The 22097-nt window shown below is 41.0% G+C and overlaps 1 protein-coding gene across 17 annotated transcripts in view; it reads right to left on the minus strand.

Annotated features, from left to right (window-relative positions):
• The window catches only part of camk2b1 (calcium/calmodulin-dependent protein kinase (CaM kinase) II beta 1), a 76758-nt gene that overhangs the window by 42474 nt on the left and 12187 nt on the right, over nucleotides 1-22097 (minus strand). For 11 of the 17 annotated variants that reach the window (XM_069687797.1, XM_069687804.1, XM_069687798.1 and 8 more), the window contains exons 3-6: nucleotides 17616-17675; nucleotides 16999-17053; nucleotides 16353-16418; nucleotides 1225-1297 (exon numbers count right to left, since the gene is read on the minus strand). In XM_069687797.1, the coding sequence (XP_069543898.1) occupies nucleotides 1225-1297; nucleotides 16353-16418; nucleotides 16999-17053; nucleotides 17616-17675 (254 nt within the window). Of the gene's footprint in view, nucleotides 1-1224; nucleotides 1298-7851; nucleotides 7925-16352; nucleotides 16419-16998; nucleotides 17054-17615; nucleotides 17676-22097 lie in introns of all 17 variants that reach the window. The other 6 variants (XM_069687795.1, XM_069687788.1, XM_069687801.1 and 3 more) reach the window with 1 other exon arrangement.

The raw sequence follows: 22097 nt of genomic DNA on the forward strand, positions 1-22097 counted from the left end.
TTGAGGGGTCTTGTCACTCAGGCTGTCCTCAGTCATCACACTATGACCTATTGCATGAAACGCTCTCCGGTGCTTGGGTGTGAAACCAGATAGGCGTGTCAGCTAAATAAAGAAATGGTCACAACAGTTCTGATCAACACAACACGCCTTTGCTGGAATGCTGGGACTGACATTTGCATCGAGGCCTACTTGACAAAGTGCACCATGCAAAACAAGATGCGACATACATGCATGCATGTACAAACATACGACCACGTACAAGACACGGCAGCGAAGCCAGATTTCTATCTGTTCAGACGCTGATTCACACACAGCTCATATTTTAGAGGCCGCTTTGTTAAGAGTTGAGGTAAACAAAAGTCATCGAGAGCACTGAGAGCACCGTTAACATTATGAAATACGTATCGAACGCATAGGAATGCATCCACCACTTTTAAATAAGTAACAGCTGTGGGTTTTTCAACTCTTAAAAGGACGGCACTATCAGCCAACATAGACACATCTCACAACATCACCGGTTAATTAATGGCCCTTTACAGAAAATTAGCTGTCACCTTCGAGTCATTAAGCTGATCTACAGAGGCAATTTAAACCACGCAGGGTATTTGATAATCAATAGTTAACATCTCCCTCTGTCTAGTAAATGATGCCGAGATCAGATTAAGTAGTCTCCTGGGTGACCTCAGACAGATCTATTGAAAGAATAGGGCAAGCTGTGCAGTGATAAAGTCCTGTTCCATAAATGTTACAGAGAGGAGGCATCGGTCAGCTGGCGTGGCCTGCATGCGCTGCACGTTTGAAATCTCCATACACTTGGGAAGTGCTGTTTACACAACAAGAGGGTGACTGCAGCGAAGTGGAGGCTGAAGCCCAGAAAGGTCGGAGGTGGTATGTGACAGCCTCATGGTAATCGCCTCAAAGCTTATAGCGCTGACTGAGGACAGGAGCTGAGGGCTTTCTAACGGCATGATCAACTATTGTGCAGGCCTGAATTATATCATGTTTTTAATATACAAAATTGCATTTATATCAAAAGTCAAAGGGAATGCAATGGTTGAAACTCCACCATAATTCCTGATGCATATAAAGTGACACGCACAAAAACAACACAGTTTCTGGGAAACTAATCAGCTATACAGAGAATACACAAATAACACACCCACACATCCCCCTTACATAAATATACAACTCTCAAGGGACAGTGAGGTGATCCTCACCACTCACCTTCAGGTCTCGGTGCACCACACCCATTTGATGGCAGTGAAGCACCGCCTCCAGGATCTGCTGGATGCAATGACTGCATGCAAACACCAAGGGGGGGGGGGGGGGGGGCGCATGTTAGTCTTAGCAGCACTACAATCCCGTGCACAGGCCATGGGAGTGGGGGTGGGAGGGGGAGGGGGTGGAAGGCATGAGGGGGTAGAAGAGGGGTTGAAAGGGCTCTTCTGTTGGCAGCCATCAAACTTTTATTGGCTTCGGTCGACCCACAGCTGCACACATGCAGGGTTATAGATCCGATCAGAGTTTACTTAAATGGACTTTTAAATGTCAGCAGCCTAAACGTAAGGCCTACTGTAAAACTTTTTTTTTTTTTAATTATTATTCTCACTAAAAAGGTGACCAAGGTTTCAACCAAAGTTTCAACCAAAGTTTCAAATAGACGACTGTGGGTGCAATCGCACACTTCCTGCACAGCAGAAGTCATCAGTGACCTTCATATGTGAAGTGGCCTGTAGGTGCTCTGCAACAGAAGACTCCTTTGAGTCAATTTAATCGGCAACTAAACAACAGTTAAAGTATATTATGATTGAATGAGTGTATAATTAGACTCTAAAAAACACACTGAAGGTGTATTGTAGAGACCCCACCTCCCTCCATGTTTTAACCAACAGTCCCTGGGTGATGAAAGAGAGGTGTAAGAACACGACTGGCTATGGGGGAGGTGGGGCACAGAAAGTGTTGATGAAGGAGGTAAGGGAAGGAGTCATTGTGCAATTAATAACATTTGGAAGATGTGTCTGGGATCAATGCCACGTCTGCTGAAGAGTTGTCATTCTGATGTCAGTGAGGCACCGGACACTAAAAATAAAACTCCGAAAACGGAAAACTGTGCAAGGGACGCTGATGAGTGATCGAGGTGAGAGTGTATGCAAGAGCCTAGATTCTATATATCTGAGCATACACACTGTATGAAATACATATAGATAGTGAGCCTCTGATGAGACAGACAGCAAGTTGTGTGTACGGCTGTGTACGGTGCCGGGGTGTAGCTGTGGGAGATGTGAAATAATGCAGTTAAATAGACACACACACACGGACACACAAGGACACACACTCTGATGGGACCGGGAATATGTGCCTCCTGTGCACTGACAACTTTCTTTTACAGAACTTTGAGTGGATATCAAAGATGCATGGTTTACTATGTCAACTACAGTATATGACATGATGTCAAGAAATATAATATCTACAATAGACTCAGTGTCAATTATTTTTGATTTTTTTTTTTTTTTTTTTTACACTTTATTAATCCCCGAGGGGAAATTTCTTCACTACAGCAGGGGGGCTCTCAGGGGGGAGATGCTGCAGCAGGCTGCCACTAGCGCGGCGCCAGGTAACCTGACCTGAGGTGCATGTTTTTGGATGATGGGAGGAAGCCGGAGAACCCGGAGAGAACCCACGCAAGCACAGGGAGAACATGCAAACTCCGCACAGAAAGGCCCAGGACCGGATTCGAACCTGGAACCTTTTTTGCTGTGAGGTGACAGTGCTAACCACTGCACCGCCCAATGTCATTATCAATGTCAGAGTTTGGACAGTCCATCGGGGATCAAAGAGAAAGGGCTTATAACATCGTTCCATCATACAAAATAAATGAGGCCCAACAGTGCTGCGTTAAAGGATCGTGGGTTATTTGGCTTGTTAACTTTATAGTTAACCTTATATGTGGCACTGCAGTGGCTCTCAGTAAAGCACTCTGGTTGCTAATTAAATATGTGCAAGAAGTTAGATTACTTTCTGACAAAAACCTTTCATTTCTGGGTTTTAACTGACAGTTATTGCGATATAAGATAAAATGATCTACACTGATAGTGAAAGCTGTAAAATCCTTCCTCACAGCCGGTGAGTGACTGTTCAGTGTGTTGGTGTCTGATGAGCCTTCAAACTCATGCATTTATGACTCATACTCGATGTCCTGGATTGTATTTGTCTCACATGTGCCAGGTCCCACCAAGCACCCCTTTATATGTTTTAATTGAGGCCTGTTTTCAGTCTGAATGAAACTTAATGGACACTTTGGAATTATGAGAAAAGATGCTCTTTTGTTTGTGACCAATGACACTTTTGGAAAAGACAGTTAAGCATATTTTCATTAAAACTGTTTGCTGAATTGTACAAAACTATTCTGTAAAATGCAGAAAATAAATGCTTGTTGACACATAATATTGTGTTTAGTGACACATCACAGTGTGAAGTGGAAAAGGATGTGGCCTGTTATAGAAAATATGGCAACTGAAAGGTAAACAGTGAAATTGCAACACATTGGCTGCAAGCAATGTTTTGAAAAAAAATCAAAAGACCCTACGGTTAGAGGAAGCCTTAAATTGTGAATTTGTCAGAAGAAATTAATTATTAATACTTTCATCTGTTCTCCCTTCATTTATTTCACATCTATTTCCTGTTTCAACCAATTGTGTTTCTGAATAGAATTGTTTTGTCACAGACAGGAAAAGGTCTGAATATGTCCTGGATGTCTGGATACCTTTGTGTAATTGACAGGTCATTAAAATGACTGAACAGCAGGTTGTAATTGTTGAAATATAAGTTGAAAACGAATAAAGGAGCATCAGTGTGTGAGTGTATGCATCAAGAAGTTATGAGGCTTTGGTTTAACACCAAGAGGCTCTATTTTAATAATCAAAGTGCAATGTCGAAAGCAGTTGGCACGGATCCATTTAAGACGTGTCCAATTCCACTTTTGCTAGTTTAACAGCGAACAATCTGAGTGCAAAGTAAGGCGCATGAGGGTTGGACTTAGTCTCATCATTATTTAATAGGTGTGTTTTGGGTGTAACATGAAATCTCCCATTTCAAGCTCGATGCATCTGCACCTTAGCAGATTACTATTATAATGGATTTGCCAAATAGTGGGAACGAACACTTCTCTCCACAGGAAACTTTCAAATGGAGCAGATTGATGTACACAATAATAATGTTTCACGTTGTAATCTTTTTATCTTTGATTCTTTGCATGTTTGTACACTGCTGTATGTGCATGTGCGTGTTTTAAGCAGAGTGTATGCACGTTGTGTAACCCCTATGTTACTGTCTTAAAAACGCGCCCTTAAAAATCAGTAAAACACTGCGCCATTGACTTCAGGCCAGATTTTTGTTGGTCAATCACACAATCACTTTTATCGACCTCAGCAAAGCAATGCGCCAACAACGCTCCTGACCACACGTCATTTTAAGACTAAACCACCCGTGGGCGCTCACACGGAACAAGTACATTTGCTATGTAAATAATGTGAATGCTCTTTTGCATTGCTTTTGGCACCACTTTGTCCCAGGTTTGGGTTTGAGCCTCCAGTCCTGTATCACACATCCTGGAGTTTTTGCTCTATTACAATTAACACGGTGACAGATGAACTTACATTTGCTTTGTGGGAAAAGTAGTAAAAGCTTTAAAATAGCTAATAGAGAGCATTTATTTTAAAATATTGGAAGTGCTATGGTTGCGTTAAAATAATTTAACTGCAGGGAAGCTACAACCATCAACATGCACTTGATGTTTGTGTGATGCTTCTGTTACCTTGACACTGTGTGCTATAATTCACAGATTGATTTAAAGACCACAGCAACACTGAATTATTTCCCGTGTGCAGCCTTGAAGTCTGCCTTATTCAAAATCCTGGCATCTGTTATCTGATGTTTTATGTGATCTCAAATGTTTTACACAGCACATCACATACATACTGCACTTAGAAAGGTATGTAAAAAAAAACTAAGGGCTCTATCTTACACCTTGTGTAAAGAGCCACCAAGCGCAATGCAAGTGTCTTTACTTTAGTTTCAGATCGCTGCAGTTTTCATTTTCCTTTCCAGAACCCACGCTGTTCAAATAGCAGATGTATTTGTATGGTTAGCTCCACAAGTGGTGCCCGGCTATCTTGAGGCAGCGGAAAGTGAATGCACAATTGACCAACAGAAACCTGGTCTTAAGTCAATGGTGCAGTGTTCTGCTGTTACTTTAAGGCCAGCCGGTTGCACAGCGTGCTTACACTCTGCTTGTTGCAAACACAAAGACATGCAGCAGCACACCCACATATACGAGAGATTAAAACTGCAAACCAGCAGATCTGTTTCATCTACAGTTCTTTCTTTGGCTACAACTTGACAAATTCACTGTTAAAATAGCAATTTGCCAACACCTGGCTTTTAAAAAGAGAATGAGAGATGATATTTTTATTACACCCAAAACACACCATTAATTAATTAGGGCACAAAGTTCCAAACCCTTTGAGCCATGTACCTTCCTTTGCACTCTGATTATCTGCCATTAAACTAACAAAAGTAGATTGGGATGCGCACTAAATGTGTCATGTGCTTCAGGCCGTGTGCTTAAATCGTTAAAATGGAGCCCTAAATCTCATTTTAATAACTTCCCTTGATCAAACAAAGAAAAACCAGTAAACTAGCAGCCCAACAAGTAAAACTGAGCTGTAAATGGCGGGCAGTTATATTGTTAACACATGCAGGTCCTCGAAGGCTGACTTAGAGCAGTGGATTGAAATTAAGCACAAGTCTGGCCAGTCTGCTGAATATTATAGTATGAGAGAAACAAAAGAGAAGGAGAGACAGAGTGAGTGAGAGAGAAAAATGGACCTGCAGGACTGTAAAGTTCAGGGCTGTAAATCAGAATCCTGTCTCTTCTTTCTAAAGGTCTCCCAATGAATAAATACTACACAGGTCACATCTAGTGTCTGCGTGTGTTTGCTAAGCGACTACTAAAAGACGACACAAGCCTGTGGCTGTAAATGTGCTTTGAAAGGTAAAACAACTTCTATATGAAATGTGCGTGTTCTCTTACACCCTCAGTCCCACATAAATGTGTTCCTGTGGGCAGGTATGAAAGTCGTTGTGTATGTAGTCCACTAGAATGAGATCATCTCAAACAATCCTGAGGTAGTTATCAGTTCAACGTGGTCATGCCGTGAATATCACACCCAACATATGTTACATCATGAGAGCCATTTTGTTCTCCATCTCCTGTTACTGAAAGCTCAAGTCTTGAGTGTGAATCAGAATATAAATCTAAAACTATAGCAGATATCTCTGGCAACGGCCTCGATTCTTTTCACATTATTTCCATGGGAGTCAGTAAACAGTGCAGAAAGATACACAGCTGAACTTTCTGTTTAATTGTAATATGGCTTTGTGTATACGCAATGCATTTGTGTACATATGTAATCTGCTATAAGCTCATAGTTCTGTTGCAAACTAACAAGTTAGCTCACTTAGCAGTGTTCCTCAAAGAGAAATTGGATAGATTACAATGACAGCATGTGACAACAGAATAGGTGTTTAGCTTGTTCTCTAAATACTACAGATCACACTGCCGTACATTGATTTCTATAGTGTAGCAGTGATTGATTTCACTGCTACAATATACTTATGAAGAACTGGTGTCAAAAAGCAAAGCTTGCAGTCCATCAAAATGTTGGCTTAATCAGTATCTTTATTATGATTATTATTTTTAGTAGTAAGCAGTTTTTCGACAACAATAAACCATGAATGTATGCTTCCTTTTGCCATAAAAAAAAAAACTACTAGTCATTGATTACTTGTTGGGTTTTATGAAATCACTTGTAAGACTTTATAACAGGGTGAAAGCGTGTATAAACTTGGTGCGCTTAAGTGGGTTTATTTTCTGATATCTCTGGCTTAAGGATGTTTTAAGGAAAGGAGGGCCATGTTGTTACGGTATTAACATTCAGTTAAACTACAGCAGTACCCTGTAAACTGTCCTGAAGGTTATCGATGACAGTGCCAGTTTGTCTGTTCAGAGCTGAAGATATATAGATGAACTGTCAACTCATAAGACGATCAAAAGCATTACAAACTTTTGTTTTAAACGCACTAAAATTCTTTAGTTGTGTATGCTTTCTAGATTGAGGTCTCTGAACACCTCTATAAGGATATGCTTGATGTTGAATGAGGCTGTCTTGAAAATGCAGAGATCAATAAGTAAGTTCAATCAGAAAAATAAATGACTCAAAAACAGAGCGAATAGAGGAGGGAGGAAAAAAAATCAATGAAGAACACAGTAAATATAGCTGTGGATTTGAATTAAGTGGCCTGGTGGGAGAAATGAATGGTTGTAAGGGCATGTGTAACTGGTTATTTATTATATGTGCAGAAAGCTGTGTACTCACTGCAGGTGACGGTGTGTGCGTTTGTACAAGATCATTAATGTATTGAACTGCTGTCAGTCAGTGCAACAGGAGCGTTTTGTTACGTGGTTTTAAAATGGTTGAAAAGAGAGCGGGTGGGAGGGCCAATGGAGCGGGCAGGTGTGGGGGGGAGGCAGGCCAGGGTCCTCCCATTAAAAAATAAAATACAATACAACAAGAGAGCAAAACGGAAACGTAAGAGCATACCAAGAGACAAGTCGGACAGGCGGACATCAGACCAGCAACTGACAGGAACGACACAAACAGACGAGATCGAAGAGGAAGGAAGGAAGGAAGGAGGAAAGGAGCGGAGGAAGGAAAGGGAGCAAGCAAAGGTTGTGGGGAAGGGGGAGGTTAGGAGGGTGAGGGATGCAGAGGCTCCTCTACATATACTAACCTTCAGGTCCCTGTGCACAATGTCATGTTGGTGAATGTGATGGACACTTTCTAGAATCTGATGGATACAGTGACTGTGAAGACAAAACAGAGAGAGGACGGACAGTGGGGGGTGGAGGGGAGGGGAAGGAGAGGTGGATGGCACATGGGGATGTACAGAGAGGGATGAAAGTGGAGAAATGGAGGGGAGGGTCGTGGGGGGGTAAAGGAGAACACAGAGGATGCCAGATGAACAGAGTGACAGAGAGGGCCAATAAGACCAAATTAAAGATGAGAGAAGGACAGCTTAGTTTAGAGGAGGCCAGGGCCAAGTGATAGAGATGTTACAGGAGGAGGAGAGGAGGAGGAGGAGAGGTCAGATAGCAGGTGGAGGAGAAGAGACAGGAGGAGGACGATCAAAGGGTGATTGATGCAGACAGAGATGAAGGAAGGGGAGGGAGGGGTGGATGAATGCAGGTGGAGGAGACAAAAACGGTTCGTTTTGCTTTTTTAAACATGATGAGAGACAAGAGGTGCCACAGCAGAACAACCTGACAAAAATCACAACAATACTGACGGAGAGGAGAGGAGAGGAGAGGAGAGGAGAGGAGAGGAGAGGAGAGGAGAGGAGAGGAGAGGAGAGGAGAGGAGAGGAGAGGAGAGGAGAGGAGAGGAGAGGAGAGGAGAGGAGAGGAGAGGAGAGGAGAGGAGAGGAGAGGAGGTAACCAAAGGAAAGAAGGTGACTGATTGTGAAAGATAAAAACGTGTTGCAGAGGAAGAAAAAAAGATAATAAAACATGAAAGAAAGGGAACACTTGTGTATCGGATGACACTGAATCATAGAAGACTGGTGGGCTGATGCCAGGCTATTTTTCCATCACTAAAAGGAAAACACATCACTGTGTGTGCACTGCAAAGAGATGCATGAACCTACCTAACTCCAGTGTGTGTGTGTGTGTGTGTGCATTTAAATGTGTGTGTATGTAGGCTCAGTGCAACCGGAGAGTGTAATGTTCAGAATATGTGACTAATAGCAGGCGCAAGGAGACAGGCAGCCCGCAGGATCCACACCCACTCAGTGTCTAGTGAGTGGGAGGAATGAGAGCGTGAATCACAGAGATACACTTTGTGTGTGTGTGTGTGTGTGTGTGTGTGTGTGTGTGTGTGTGTGTGTGTGTGTGTGTGTGTGTGTGTGTGTGTGTGTGTGTGTGTGTGTGTGTGTGTGTGCGCGCACACACAAACATGCACATGCTTAGCTTATGATGTGACACTCTTCGACACCAAAAGGCATCATAAGCAGTCTTATGAGATTTCTTCCTAGCTGCACTCATTTCCTGATCTCAAACTTAATCCGTAACAGAACGTACATGATCCTACTTCTACCATTAACTTTATATCAGAACAAGAAACTGAAGGAGGTAAATTATCATTTAAAAGTGCCTCCAAATCGGAGCACAAGTGTACTTTGTGCTTTAAATTTCAAACTGAGCACACTTGTGACCATCATCACTGACAGGTGCAACATAGTTTACTTTCTGACCCTGAGCTAACTTTAATCAAATATACCACGGATGATAGACAGACATATGAAATTGAAAACTTACACTACCACGAATAATGATGGATATCCATCTTCCACAAGCAGCCAAAACCTGTTTGATAAGCAATTGTCCTTTTAATTTAGGTTAGTCGTCTCAGATTCATTCGTCTCAGACTGCTGAGGGCTGAGATGTATCAGCATTTCTTTGAACTCTGTTTAATGTGTCAAATCTTATTCTGGCAGTCGCTATTTTCTGTCTTGATAGGGTTGAAATTTGAACACAGAACATGGTTAATGTACATGTCAGTATTTTTTTTTTTAAACATACAATAAATGACCCTGTGATAGACTGGCGACCTGTCCAGGGTGAAAACCTGCCTTCGCCCAATGTGAGCTGGGATAGGCTCCAGCCCCCCCGTGACCCCGTTCAGGATAAAGCGGGTATAGATAATGGATGGATGGATGGATAATAAATGAAGAATGATATAATAAATCTTGTGGCACCCTCGGCTAATATCTCAAGGCACCCCAGGCACTAAAGAAACCACTTGACTCTGATATAATTCGAGGACCTACATGTCCATTCTGTAGTCTGAGACCAGCCGTAGTACGGTGGACAAGAAAGCAGGCAAGCAAAAGGGTGAGCAAAAATAAAGCGTGTTCACCCTAAAGAACCCATGTGTGAACAGTCAGGCTCACATCACTGCTCAGACAGTTGACTGAATGCAGTAAACACATGATGAAATGATGCCGTCCATCATCTGCAACAACTGTTATCTTTAACTGCACCAATTCATTTGAAACACGGTAAAACAACGTGCGGTATATCTATCTTTTTTTTGGGGGGGGGGGGCATTTTCCCTTTTCTTATTGGACACTTCACACTTCCTGGTCCTGCTGTTTTGGCTGACTTCTGCTATTTGAAATAAAGACAAAGTGACTTTGAACTTTACTGAACGCATGAATGAACACATGGCTCGACCTGACGGTGACCCAGTGTGCATGGCATTTAGAAATAGGAAGGTATCTCCATCCCACTCTTCTGTTTATCCATTTGTGCATGTTTCTAATATCACACTGTCCAAAACCATTGTGTCATTATGAGGGACTCGTCTGTTTATGAACTCCTGGTGCAGCAAAGAGGGAAAAAAGTGCAGCCGTCTTCACACAGGCCAAAAAAAGTGACTTGCTCAGCACTTTGAGCTACAGTGTCCCACTGTCCTCCGGAGGAAACTAAAGTGATACTGGGAGGAAAATTAAATACAGAGTCGGCCTGTATGTCAAGAGAGGTGACCGTCTCTGCCCCATATGCCTGTATATGCTTTTCATACTAGAGGACATTAAAATAATGCATTACATGTATTAAAATAAAACAAGCCCAAGCTAGTATGTGGTGTAAAAATACTTGCAAAACAGAATCAGAGCAGGAACAAAATTCAGTTTACTGCCATGTTTTCAGTGCGAAATAAATGTGAGGGTGAAAATATGAGTACTAACAGGATAATCTCGCAAAATACTTCACCATGGTAACCAAAAAAAATGAACTTCTGTTTTTCTTTGACCTTCTACTTTTTGACTGACATGAACCAAAAGACCAGGACAGAATCCATGTATGTGGCAAATGAATCTGATTCTGAAACTCTCCATAGCAATGCATGAGTGTAGTCAAGCAGAACCTAAATCTGCTGAACAATATTTTTTATATTAATCCACAAGAACAATACAGACTGAGCACATACAGTAAATCCATCTAATGTGGTTGTAGTGGTATGAAGACGTGAAATCCAACACTAAACTAGAAATCGGGACTAACGTTTCCCTCGGGTATCAACAAGTCCAGTCTAAAAATGAGACTGGGAGCATTTCTTTTGATCTCAGCGTGTTCGAGGCTTCACGGAGAGTATCAGTAAATTGGTGGTTGATCATCAGTGTAGTTCAAGGGGAAGCAGGCTCGTATCTAAAGGAGTGTGAATATCAGACTTACTTTTAACTGTTAGACAGAAGTATATAAAGCTGGTGTTTTCTCTATTTGCTGAATATGTATGACAGTAAAAAACAAGTAAATAAATGAACAATAATGTGTTTCAGGGACTCTGTTTTTGCTGCCTAGGGAAGATGTCTTGATGCAGCTCTAGGTGTAATTTACATTCAAACTGTACTCATAATGGCCTCGATCCAATCAGACACCAGTGAAGAGAAACTTTGATGGATTGTGACAGGGGGCGACAAGGTGTGATGCTGCACAGTTTGGGGTCTGTGTGACTGTGAGACTAATTATCGTAGCTAATTAAAGTCCCACTTTTTGCTGGTCTCCATGGAAGCGAGGGTGGAGGGGGGGTGGGACTGGCCTGGATGGGTGACATTCAGAAGGGAGGGGGCGAGGAAAGTGAGCGTGTGTCTGTGTGTGTGTGTGTGTGTGTGTGTGTGTGTGTGTGTGTGTGTGTGTGTGTGTGTGTGTGTGTGTGTGTGTGTGTGTGTGTGTGTGTGTGAACAAAGGAGGAGTACTGCAAGGGTTACAAGGTGGACGGAGAGGACAGCAGTCACCGTTGGGTTGAGAAAGGCAGTTAACTTGTACTGTAGCATACAGAAAGAGATGCAGAAGCAGACACACAACGAGTGTTTGTCTGCTCTCAAAACTGAAAACAAAGATTTTCAACTCAAAACATATACAGGAATATTTCTGGATACGCTCAATAATCCAACAAGCCATTAACATCTTAACTATAGGCTTTGGATGCAGGCAGAATGAAGCCAGATCATCTTCTCACCATCACACAGGAGAAGTTTGCTGGAAGTTGTTGGAGACTTCTAAATATGAAGTTTTAATCAAACAATAAGTCATCTTTAGTGCACTGGAGTCGATCACACTAGCATGTCTGACAACTAAATAACTAGTAAAAGGTTTTAAAGAATGAAAGAACGTAATGACTCAACAGAATGAGCCAGTCCTAATTTTATGTTGCCACTCATGATGTGAGCGATTAACTCCGACACGGCTGAGAGTTTATCAGCCAGTGTGAAAACAAAAGGAAAACATCTGTTGGAGCTTTGCAGGTCCTCCAAGCTGCAGAAAGCAGAAAGATTCACACTCTTGATGATGGAGTCTCAACTGCAAACAGGTGGTTATCATGAAACTAAGGCAGAGGAGTATGCTTAAATGAGAACCTCATATGTTGTGCTCAACTTTGCTTGTTCACTAAATTATACATGACTTTATGTTTTCATAGTTTGAGGGAGCAAATAAAGTAAAAAAAAAAAACATTCCCTCGAGGACTTCACAAACTTTTTGGTGATTTCTTTTGCGGTAAAATTGTGGGAATTAATTAACTACCTAATAAAGAAAGCGTTATATATAATCACTTCTTATGTATACTAATAGGCACGTCACAGGAATGGCTGGAAAATATTTTGGTTTTCATGTTTTTTTCATTTTCTCTTTTTTTCAGGCTCAGATGTACAAAAAATTCCTGAGGCACAAAAGTAGCCTCGCTTGACAAAACAGACTGCATTATAAAATACATATGTTGTACGTGTAGGCAACATCTTCAGCAAAATAAGTTCTCCGAATGCTTTTTAAATAATATTATTTCAGAACATATTGAATGCACACAAACTATGTGTTAATTTCCCATCAACCCCGTCACTTCTGGCTTTTCTTTTTTCCGCTCAACCGGCATGTGGTTTGCTTTGATGAGGAGAAGTAGAAGAGCCTCACTGACTGTAAATAATAAGTTATTTTTGTTGATAAAGCAATTTAAATATTTATTTCTGCCATTATATGTTCAGCAGAGTTTCCATTGGGAACTTTTACTGCAGAGAAATTGTGGGAATTTTGCAACATTTCCAGCACCAGCAAATATTGCAGAGATTGGTTGAGATATTGTTGAACTCATTAACACAATTTTCTGGAGGGACTGTATATGAAGCCTAAAGTGCTATTTTGCAGTATGTGCACTCAGTAAATAAGACAGTAACTTTTTCTTTAAATGATGGGAAGTTTCAGGTAGAAGGGCAACACTTAAGCTAGAATGAAGATCCTGCATGAAGCACAGCAGAGCAACCACTGGTACATAGACAGAGCGAACGTCTGTGTGTGTGTGTGTGTGTGTGTGTGTGTGTGTGTGTGTGTGTGTGTGTGTGTGTGTGTGTGTGTGTGTGTGTGTGTGTGTGTGTGTGTGTGTGTGTGTGTGTGTGTGTGTGTGTGTGTGTGTGTGTGTGTGTGTGTGTGTGTGTGGTTTAGACTACAGTATTTGTCAGTAAATAGAAGCTTTGTTCCTGTGTCCTGTATGCCACCTGTTGATTCAAGTGAAGGGGGTTAGCCCCAAAGTTAGCGACCAGGGTTTAGCCTAACCGGACCAGGTGGACTGACCCTTAAGATGGACCGGCTATTGCTGTTTTAGTGACAATCAACTTCCATACAGAGACGAGAGACATTTCTGCCTGTTGAGTTTGACTTTTATTACGCTTATTAAAACTATTCCGATTCTTGTGAAGTTAGCTGCACACTGAGATTAAATCCATAGCCATCCCTACAGCTGGCTGCTGGACAGAGACTCACTATGGGAGGATGAAAAAAATTACACTTCAAACCTATTCATTATTAAGTTTGTTTTACCAGAATTTAGTAATTGTTATTTTTATGGCACACAGTCTAGTTTTTAAATGAATATTGTAGTGATAATGTCCAGAAGTCGTGAAGATGCAAAGTTTTTAAGTAAAGTAACTGCCTGGGGAAAACCTTGGTTTGTCATTCTTTTGTCTGTTTTAGTTTCAATGACCAACATACTCTTTTGATGTAGCAGCATACATATTCAATTTGTTATAAATGTGTTTGTTTGTGTAAATTTAGTATTTTAACTTCTGCTATCCTCTAAGATAGAACACAGTTTCTCTCTGGCTGCCTCACATACGCTGTCGCCATCACTTAATACACCGAAGGGGGATTTTTATGTTCAAGTTTAAGTTTTATGCAGATTTTATTTAAAGACTAAAACACTGGAAATGTCATCCGATGAGCTGCTAAAGACTAAATCTTTATTTGCAAAGTGTTTTCCACACATTTTACAATTATATTTGCATCAATGTGCATTGTTTTTCCGCAGCGATACAAGGGTAAAAGTAACTAGATTATATTCGATTATATTTGATTACATTTCACACTAATTCTATGAGTACCTAAAAACCCACAAAATCACAAGAGAAGGAGCAGAGAGGCACAAATGTAGTTGAAATAGTAAAAAAAAGGATGTTGGCGCTCAGGATGCGAAATGGTCTTAAAAGTTGACATCCAAAACACATTATTCTTGTATGTTTCCAAGAGTCCAGGGTTTGTATGTTTGCATTAAGAGAACAAACTCCAGAGCGCTGTGGCATATGACCTTTTTCACTGTGAGTGATATATCAGCCTCTTAGCCACCCATTGTTGGGACTGCAAAACATGACATCAGCAGCCGTCATCCAATCAAGCAATTTGCTGAATAACATGATAATTGTACACCCACTGAAGAAAAATAATGGGACTATGCTGTATCAACTCCATCCTATGAGTAAACAGGGTACCATTTAACAGGCTTTATCAGGCTTGATTTAATTGATGGAGCTCACTGCACTAAAAGCTAAAAGCTGAGCTGGATGAGCAAAAGCTGTCCGCTCCTGGCACCAATAAAACTGTTGTTCGATCACTGCTCGTTCACCATTACAATAGTTTCACTGACATTTCAGTTGACATTTGACTGTGAATTTCTATGTCGAGCAGAGTGGTGCCTCTTATTCTTCATGGAACAAACTAATTAGACTAATTGAATTTTAATGACCTAATTCCCTGTAAATCATGTAAACTGTGCACCGCTGCTCACAATTACAAACCTGGTCTGGGATCACTTTCTATGAAGTCATCTGGACAAACACTGTACAAATGATTTTTCAATTCAGGAGGCTGAAACTTAAGACTTAAAGCATTTTGAACAAATGTCACAAAACGACAAACAACAAGTCCAAAGGCTTTGGAGTCGAGACTCCGGCTGCACACATTTACTGTGCCAAACTGGTGTGACTTTCTACAATCCCAGACTATTCATTTTTAATGTTGCTGAATGGACTAACACCCACATCACAACTGTCAGCTTCAAGTAGCTCTCTCACATTTCTCTCAGCCTATTGTCTGTCCACCACCCCCCTGCTACTCCATTTCCTCTTCCACCATTGGTAAAAGTGAACTGTGTGTGTGTCAATGAGTCAGCAACAGTGGTGGGCGTGAGATGTAAAAAAGGCGGGGGTAGTGATGGTGATGGTGGTGGTGGTGGGGGGTGAAAAAGAAAGTACAAGAAGGCCACTAACGGGAAATTGAGAAAACAAAAGAAAGAAAGAAGGTGAAACTGTCCTCATAAACACTACAGGTGGGACGGCCCATTTGTTTTAATGGCCCGTCCCATATTCTTGTTTTCATCTCCCCACTGTTTGAGTCAGTCAAAGTATAGGGGACAAATGGCGGGGGAACATAACGGTGTACAGCGGTGTGTCCCCCAACCACCAGCATAAACTCCTGACTGGTCAAACCTGACTCAAAGATGGCTCCTGTTTCAGAGTGAGATGTGAAATCAAGAGGTACTGATGTCAAGGAAAAGGGACAAATAGTAGAATAGAATCAAGAAAGAACTAAAGAAAGAAATAAACAAAGAAACAAAGAAAGCAGGAGAGAATACAATGACAAAAAGCAAAAAGAAAGAATTGAATATATTTGGAAAAGATGTGAGGAAGAGATGTGAAGAGCAGAAAATAGGGAACCAAGAAAATACAATGCAGAACAAAAAGTTAAAGGAAGAGCAGAGGAAAGTGAGAAGAAGAGTAGAAAGGGGAGTCACAAAAGAAAAGGAAAGATACATACAACTACAAAACAACAGACATGAGAAGACAACAGTGAATAAAAGCTTTAAGGACAAGGAGAAGCCCTTTCACAGTTAGAGGAGGGTATCCTGCGCTCCTACCTGGCGTCGGCCTCGCTGTAATACTCTCTGGCTACGATGTCCTCAAACAGTTCACCTCCGGTCACCCTGCGTACACACACACACACACACACACACACACACACACACACACACACACACACACACACACACACACACACACACACACACACACACACACACACACACACACACACACACACACACACACACACACACACACACACACACATTTACTAAAGCAGGGATGCTTGGATTGAATGGTGGTGGGGGAGAGGGGAAGGGGAAAGGGTGTAAAGGCTATAAAACAAGGATTTCTTCTTAATTTCTTGTTCCTTGTGGCACCCCCCCTTTCCCCAATCCTCCCTTCCTCCCCCTTCCCACACCGTTACCATGGAAACTAGAGGGAATGGCTGGGAGATAGATGTGGAGGACGTGGGTGGTGGTGGTGGTAGTGGTGGGGCAAATATAGGAGAGAGTTATGCAATTGTAGATGTATGGAAGGGTTGGGAATCGAGGGGGAGGAGGAAGATGAGGGGCAGAGGAGAGGATGAGGAGAGGAGAGGAGAGGAGAGGAGAGGAGAGGAGAGGAGAGGAGAGGAGAGGAGAGGAGAGGAGAGGAGAGGAGAGGAGAGGAGAGGAGAGGAGAGGAGAGGAGAGGACTTACAAGTCAAACAGGAGGTAGTGGAAGCCTTCCTCTGATATACTGTCATGAAGACGAACTGAAAGAGAAACATAGAGATTGAGAGATAAATGTCAGTTTTTCACTGTATTTATCATTTGATTGTGTTTTATTAATAATTCCTCGTCTCAGATTAAAGTCAGAACCTATAAACTATTTGATGTTTTTTTCAAACTGCAGCGCATCACTGCTGCATCTTAAGTAGGCGATTAAAGAAAGGGAAAAAAGAGAGATAAAGAGAGTGAGATTGTATGTGGGGTAGAAACCACAGGGAGTCATAATAATTGAGTGTTACATCATGTGTAGTGATAATACAGTATCTCCTCCTTTTTAATCAACATAAATAGATGGATAACACAATTGTGAATTTCTGTACTACATTTTTACAAGTATACAGATTATCAGTAGCCTAATTGGTTGACTTCTGTGTCTTGAAAAAATGTGATTTATTTGGTGACAAAAAGTAATAAATGAATGTTGTGAAAAATCAAAACTGGTCTTGACTTTCTAACAAGCAGCAATAAACATGTCTGGTTGTGTTAGACGTTATATTTACTGGGATTTGTGGTAAGAAGAGCAAAAATAGAAAGACATGTCCTCACCAATGTTGGGGTGTTTCAACAGGCGACAAATCCGAGCCTCTCGCTCCAGCTTCTGGTGATCTGAGAGAGAGAGAGATGATGGAAAGTTATTCTTAATGTCTGATTGTAAGTACATGATCTCATTTTGACCTGATATTGTAACAACTCATCTGGGACAATAAGACAAAGGGGAAATATTGTGCAATTCACAAAGTCTGATAAAGACATACTGTCCGAAATTTGACAGAAACACATTGACGAGTGAAGCAAGTGTGTGGATCCATCAAGATTATTATTAACAATAATCAATACAATTAATAAATTAAAGATAACACAATCAGCGAGATGAATCTATTGAAATGAGGTTTGGATGTTAAAATGGGGGTTGAAATCATGAAATTAATGTACAATACAAAAGCCAGTGCAAATGTTTCTTCTTTCAGTGGTCATGCCATCGAGATGCCATTTTAATAACCAGCAAAAGAAATAAACCGCAAACATAAAGCCGATCCAATTTTAGTAAGACACGACAAAGAAAAAGAGAAAAGAAATAAAACAGAGAAAGAAAGAAGTAAAGAAAGAAAGAAAGAAACTTGATCTTGGCCCTCACAATGACCAAAAATGTCATAGATTAGCTTTCAAGGTGTCCTGAAGAGTTTTTTGTAAATAAAAAATTGTCACCAACACAGATTTCTTATTTTGTAAGCAAAGTTTTGCAAAAAATGCTTTTGTGTGACAAATTCAAACACGAGTCAAGATTCAAACTACAAGCCTGCTAAGTTAGTGTCTTAAGCACTATATTATGGACGTATGTAAGTTATATATGTATATACATGTGTCTGCACGTGTCCGTCCACATACAATCACACGCGCACACACACACACACACACACACACACACACACACACACACACACACACACACACACACACACACACACACACACACACACACACACACACACACACACACACACACACACACACACACACACACACACACCGGGGGGTGGACCACCATGTATGTGCACACCGACTCTAGCACAGCACGGAGCACAAACATGGATATGGATCTGTTCACCCACAGACATGTACAAGACGCATGAGCTGAAAAACCAACAAATGCACACATACTGTACACACGGTAAATGCAGCCATGCAAATAGACTTGTAAAACACACGCACACACATTCACACTGGCATTGAGGAGTGACAGTGAAGCCTAAGCTCAGTGATTACAGTCTTAGAAGATGAGAGGAGTGAGGCGGAGAAAGGAGTGGAGGAGTGTTGAAGGGGGAGAGGAGGAAGGAGGGAAAAAAAACACAAGGATGATTAATATGCACAAAGCCTGCTGGTTGTCTTTCTGTGGAAAGAATAAGACATCGCTAATCACTGCTGTTGTTTCAGCAACCACCGCCTGCTACGTCATTTTCTTCTCACTCTATTCCGGTTTTCTTCTATTTTTCATTGTGTTTGAGAAGACAATAAGAACATACTGAATTTTTATGTCCATTAATTTGTGCCTGTGCTAAAAACTGTATTTTAGATTGTGTTAATGGAGCAGAACTTCAGAAATAAATGCGTCTTCGAACTTTATGAATTTGTTCAGAAACACATTGAATACAATATTCTTCGATTAGTGAAGAAGCATCATTAATTATGTCTCCAAATGAAGCTATTATTCATGAAGAATGACATCTTTAGTTTCCTCATTGTGGTCAGTGTCAAAACTCTCACTTTCGCTAAATTCATCCTGACTGGCTTTTAAAGATGGCTATCTGTCCATTTGTGTTGAACACTAACAGACATGTTATCCATCGTTCTACATGGCAGGAAACATCTCATTTCATTCTGTCAGCGGCATTTATTGATAATACTCAGAATTGAGTCAATGGTTCAGTATGATATACAAGATGAAGACTGCCTTTGTGATCCATTTTCTTTGTAGGACTGCGTGAGTAAAGGCGAAAGTTGAAGTTAGATTGCAAGATTTAGAAGATTAAACTTTACATTGCTTTCATGAAGTAGGATACAGACTGTTTTTCATTCCTTTTTTGTCAATATACTGAGATTTAAAGCAAAGTCTATATATACTCTATATAAAGTCTATACTGTTTTAATAACATCGCCTGCATAACTCCTTTAGCAGTGGAAAATTGTGTTGTAGAGAACTCGCCTTGGGACTTATAGCTGCAGATTGACTGTAGATGAGATATAGAGTCTCTTTCGTAACAAGGAAGGGAGCCGTTCAGATCCTTTATCACAGCTTTACCAAGCTGCCTGGATCAATGGGAGATAAAGCTACAGCTTTGAAAGACAGATGACCTTATCATGGCAGGACACTCATATAAGCTTTGGTAATGGCTGCTCTTCTCAAGTATTGTGCACAAAGAAGGCACAACTGTCCAGACAGTCTGTACTGTGTGAGATAAGCTGGAGGTGAGAGGCAGTCGGGGGGTTGAGGTTGATCAATCATCAAGATTGTGGGCCACTTTTTTTTCCATATTGCTCGTGACAGGTCAACTTAGTTTTAGAAGCACTTTGATGACAAACCTCTATTATATTGTTGTTTTGTTTTTGTTTACGTATTCAACAATAAAACTGATACAGTTATAAAACTGGTGTTTAAGGATCGTATCTGAGGACTAATAGCAGTAGTTTGACTTGTGTCTGGTGGTAATCTTTAATTTGTAAAAATGTTTTTTCCTCTGGATTTGGATGACCACGCTCTATTGGGGGTTGTTCCCTGCCGTTGCATCCTAAAGCTAAAAACAGTCGCCACAGCGCGACGTGATGCACGTCAAGTTCCACCCAAAGCATCGACATGGGGCGTCACACAGCAACACGTGAAACCTACATACAGCACAATGTATCCGTAACACTGGATAATAATTAGTCTTCACTCTAAGAATTTCATATGTCTTCAAAGGCATTCAGTGATCTGATTGTGGTAAGTATGCCACCCTCCCACCTTCTGCACTGATTGTTTTCAGTCATATGCTATCTTATGTAGCCTATCTTGTATGTTTTTCTTAAAATACTATTTTTTCTAAGTTAAACCTATTTAGTTTGGTTGTTTTATTCTCTAAAGTTACAGCGGAAAAAGGCATAATGGGAAATTCTAATATTTATGTGTATATATGTATGGGGTGTCAGGGATAAGGTCACGGTACAAGAAAAAGATTTGCACCAAGCCAGTCATAAAATGTTGTTACCTGCAGATTGTAAGATTGTGACTGTAGGAGGTGAGGAGAGGAAGTCGGGTTGTGTTTTGGCCTCTATGGGTGTGGATCTAAATTTTGAGACCATTGGAGCAACCTTCAACCAAATTGCCATTGACCACCATATATTGTATGTTGTGTGCAGCAACTCAACCACCTGTTGGAACTACTTAAATCATCACGCGTAGACACCACCAATGGTCGCTGATTGGTCTGCTCTTAATGTGAACAGGGTTTCCAGACCACAATCACAGCGAAGACTAAAGCTATGAGCGGCAGTTGGACTGAGACAGGCGATGAGATACCTTCAAAGTTATGAATGTGAAACAGTTTGTTTGTTTTTCTACACACAGGCCAAAATCCGAACATCAGGCTTTATCCACATTTCACCACCAATATATCGCCACTGACATGAACCTACAGAGAGCGCAAAAGTCTAAATACACGTGCCTTTAGTTGATGCAGCAGGCACACAGACATCCAAAATCACACAACACCTTTCCGGTATGTTGAGTTTTGCCTCATTCAGTTATCTCTACAATTTCACATTTATCACGATCTGAAAAGTCCATAAAAATACAACTTTATAGCGGTGAACACGGAGTCTGTCACACGTTCCATTAATGAGACTCACCAATAACGGATGATGGCAGATTTTAACAAGACGTTAACAGGAGCTGAAGTTTTGTTTGTTGCTTCCAGCTGTTTATTGGAGTCTTTCCTCAGAGTTTATGAAATACCTGCAGCACCAAACAGCAGCAGGATCAACTCTCCTCAGCTTTACCTTCATTAATTACTTATAAATCATAAATGATCCCCGACACAGAGACAGGATTTGATCAACAGCAGATGACAATGTGCAGCCTACTTTTCTTCCCTTCAGACAGGTGAGCTGTCACACTTTATAAGCTACAGTTTCATTTTGTCACACAGCGTCTGTCCTCAGGTTGAAGCCGAGTACTGAACTCCATCTCAGCTGTCGGGGTAATTATATTTGACTGTTAGTAAAAGTTCAGTCTGTTTACTAAAGTCCCCAAAAATCTTTTCTGGCATGTCAAGTGTTTTATTACAGCGACTTTTCCATTTCACAGTCTCACAGCAGGATATTTGCCATCGTCTCATCTCTGTGTTTACGATGCATTTCCCAAACTACATATACAGGACAGTAGAATGTCAACTCTCCTCTCAATAAAGTAGCATACACCAAATATGACAACATGTAGCAACGAGAAGACTTTTATTTGGGGACGATAAGTTGCTGTAGTTGGATAAATGATCACAT

The sequence above is a fragment of the Brachyistius frenatus genome, unplaced genomic scaffold (assembly GCF_029030835.1).
Source record: "Brachyistius frenatus isolate BFR_SWC_R1_liver_20210118 unplaced genomic scaffold, ASM2903083v1 Contig_491, whole genome shotgun sequence".
Classification (NCBI taxonomy): Eukaryota; Metazoa; Chordata; class Actinopteri; family Embiotocidae; genus Brachyistius; species Brachyistius frenatus.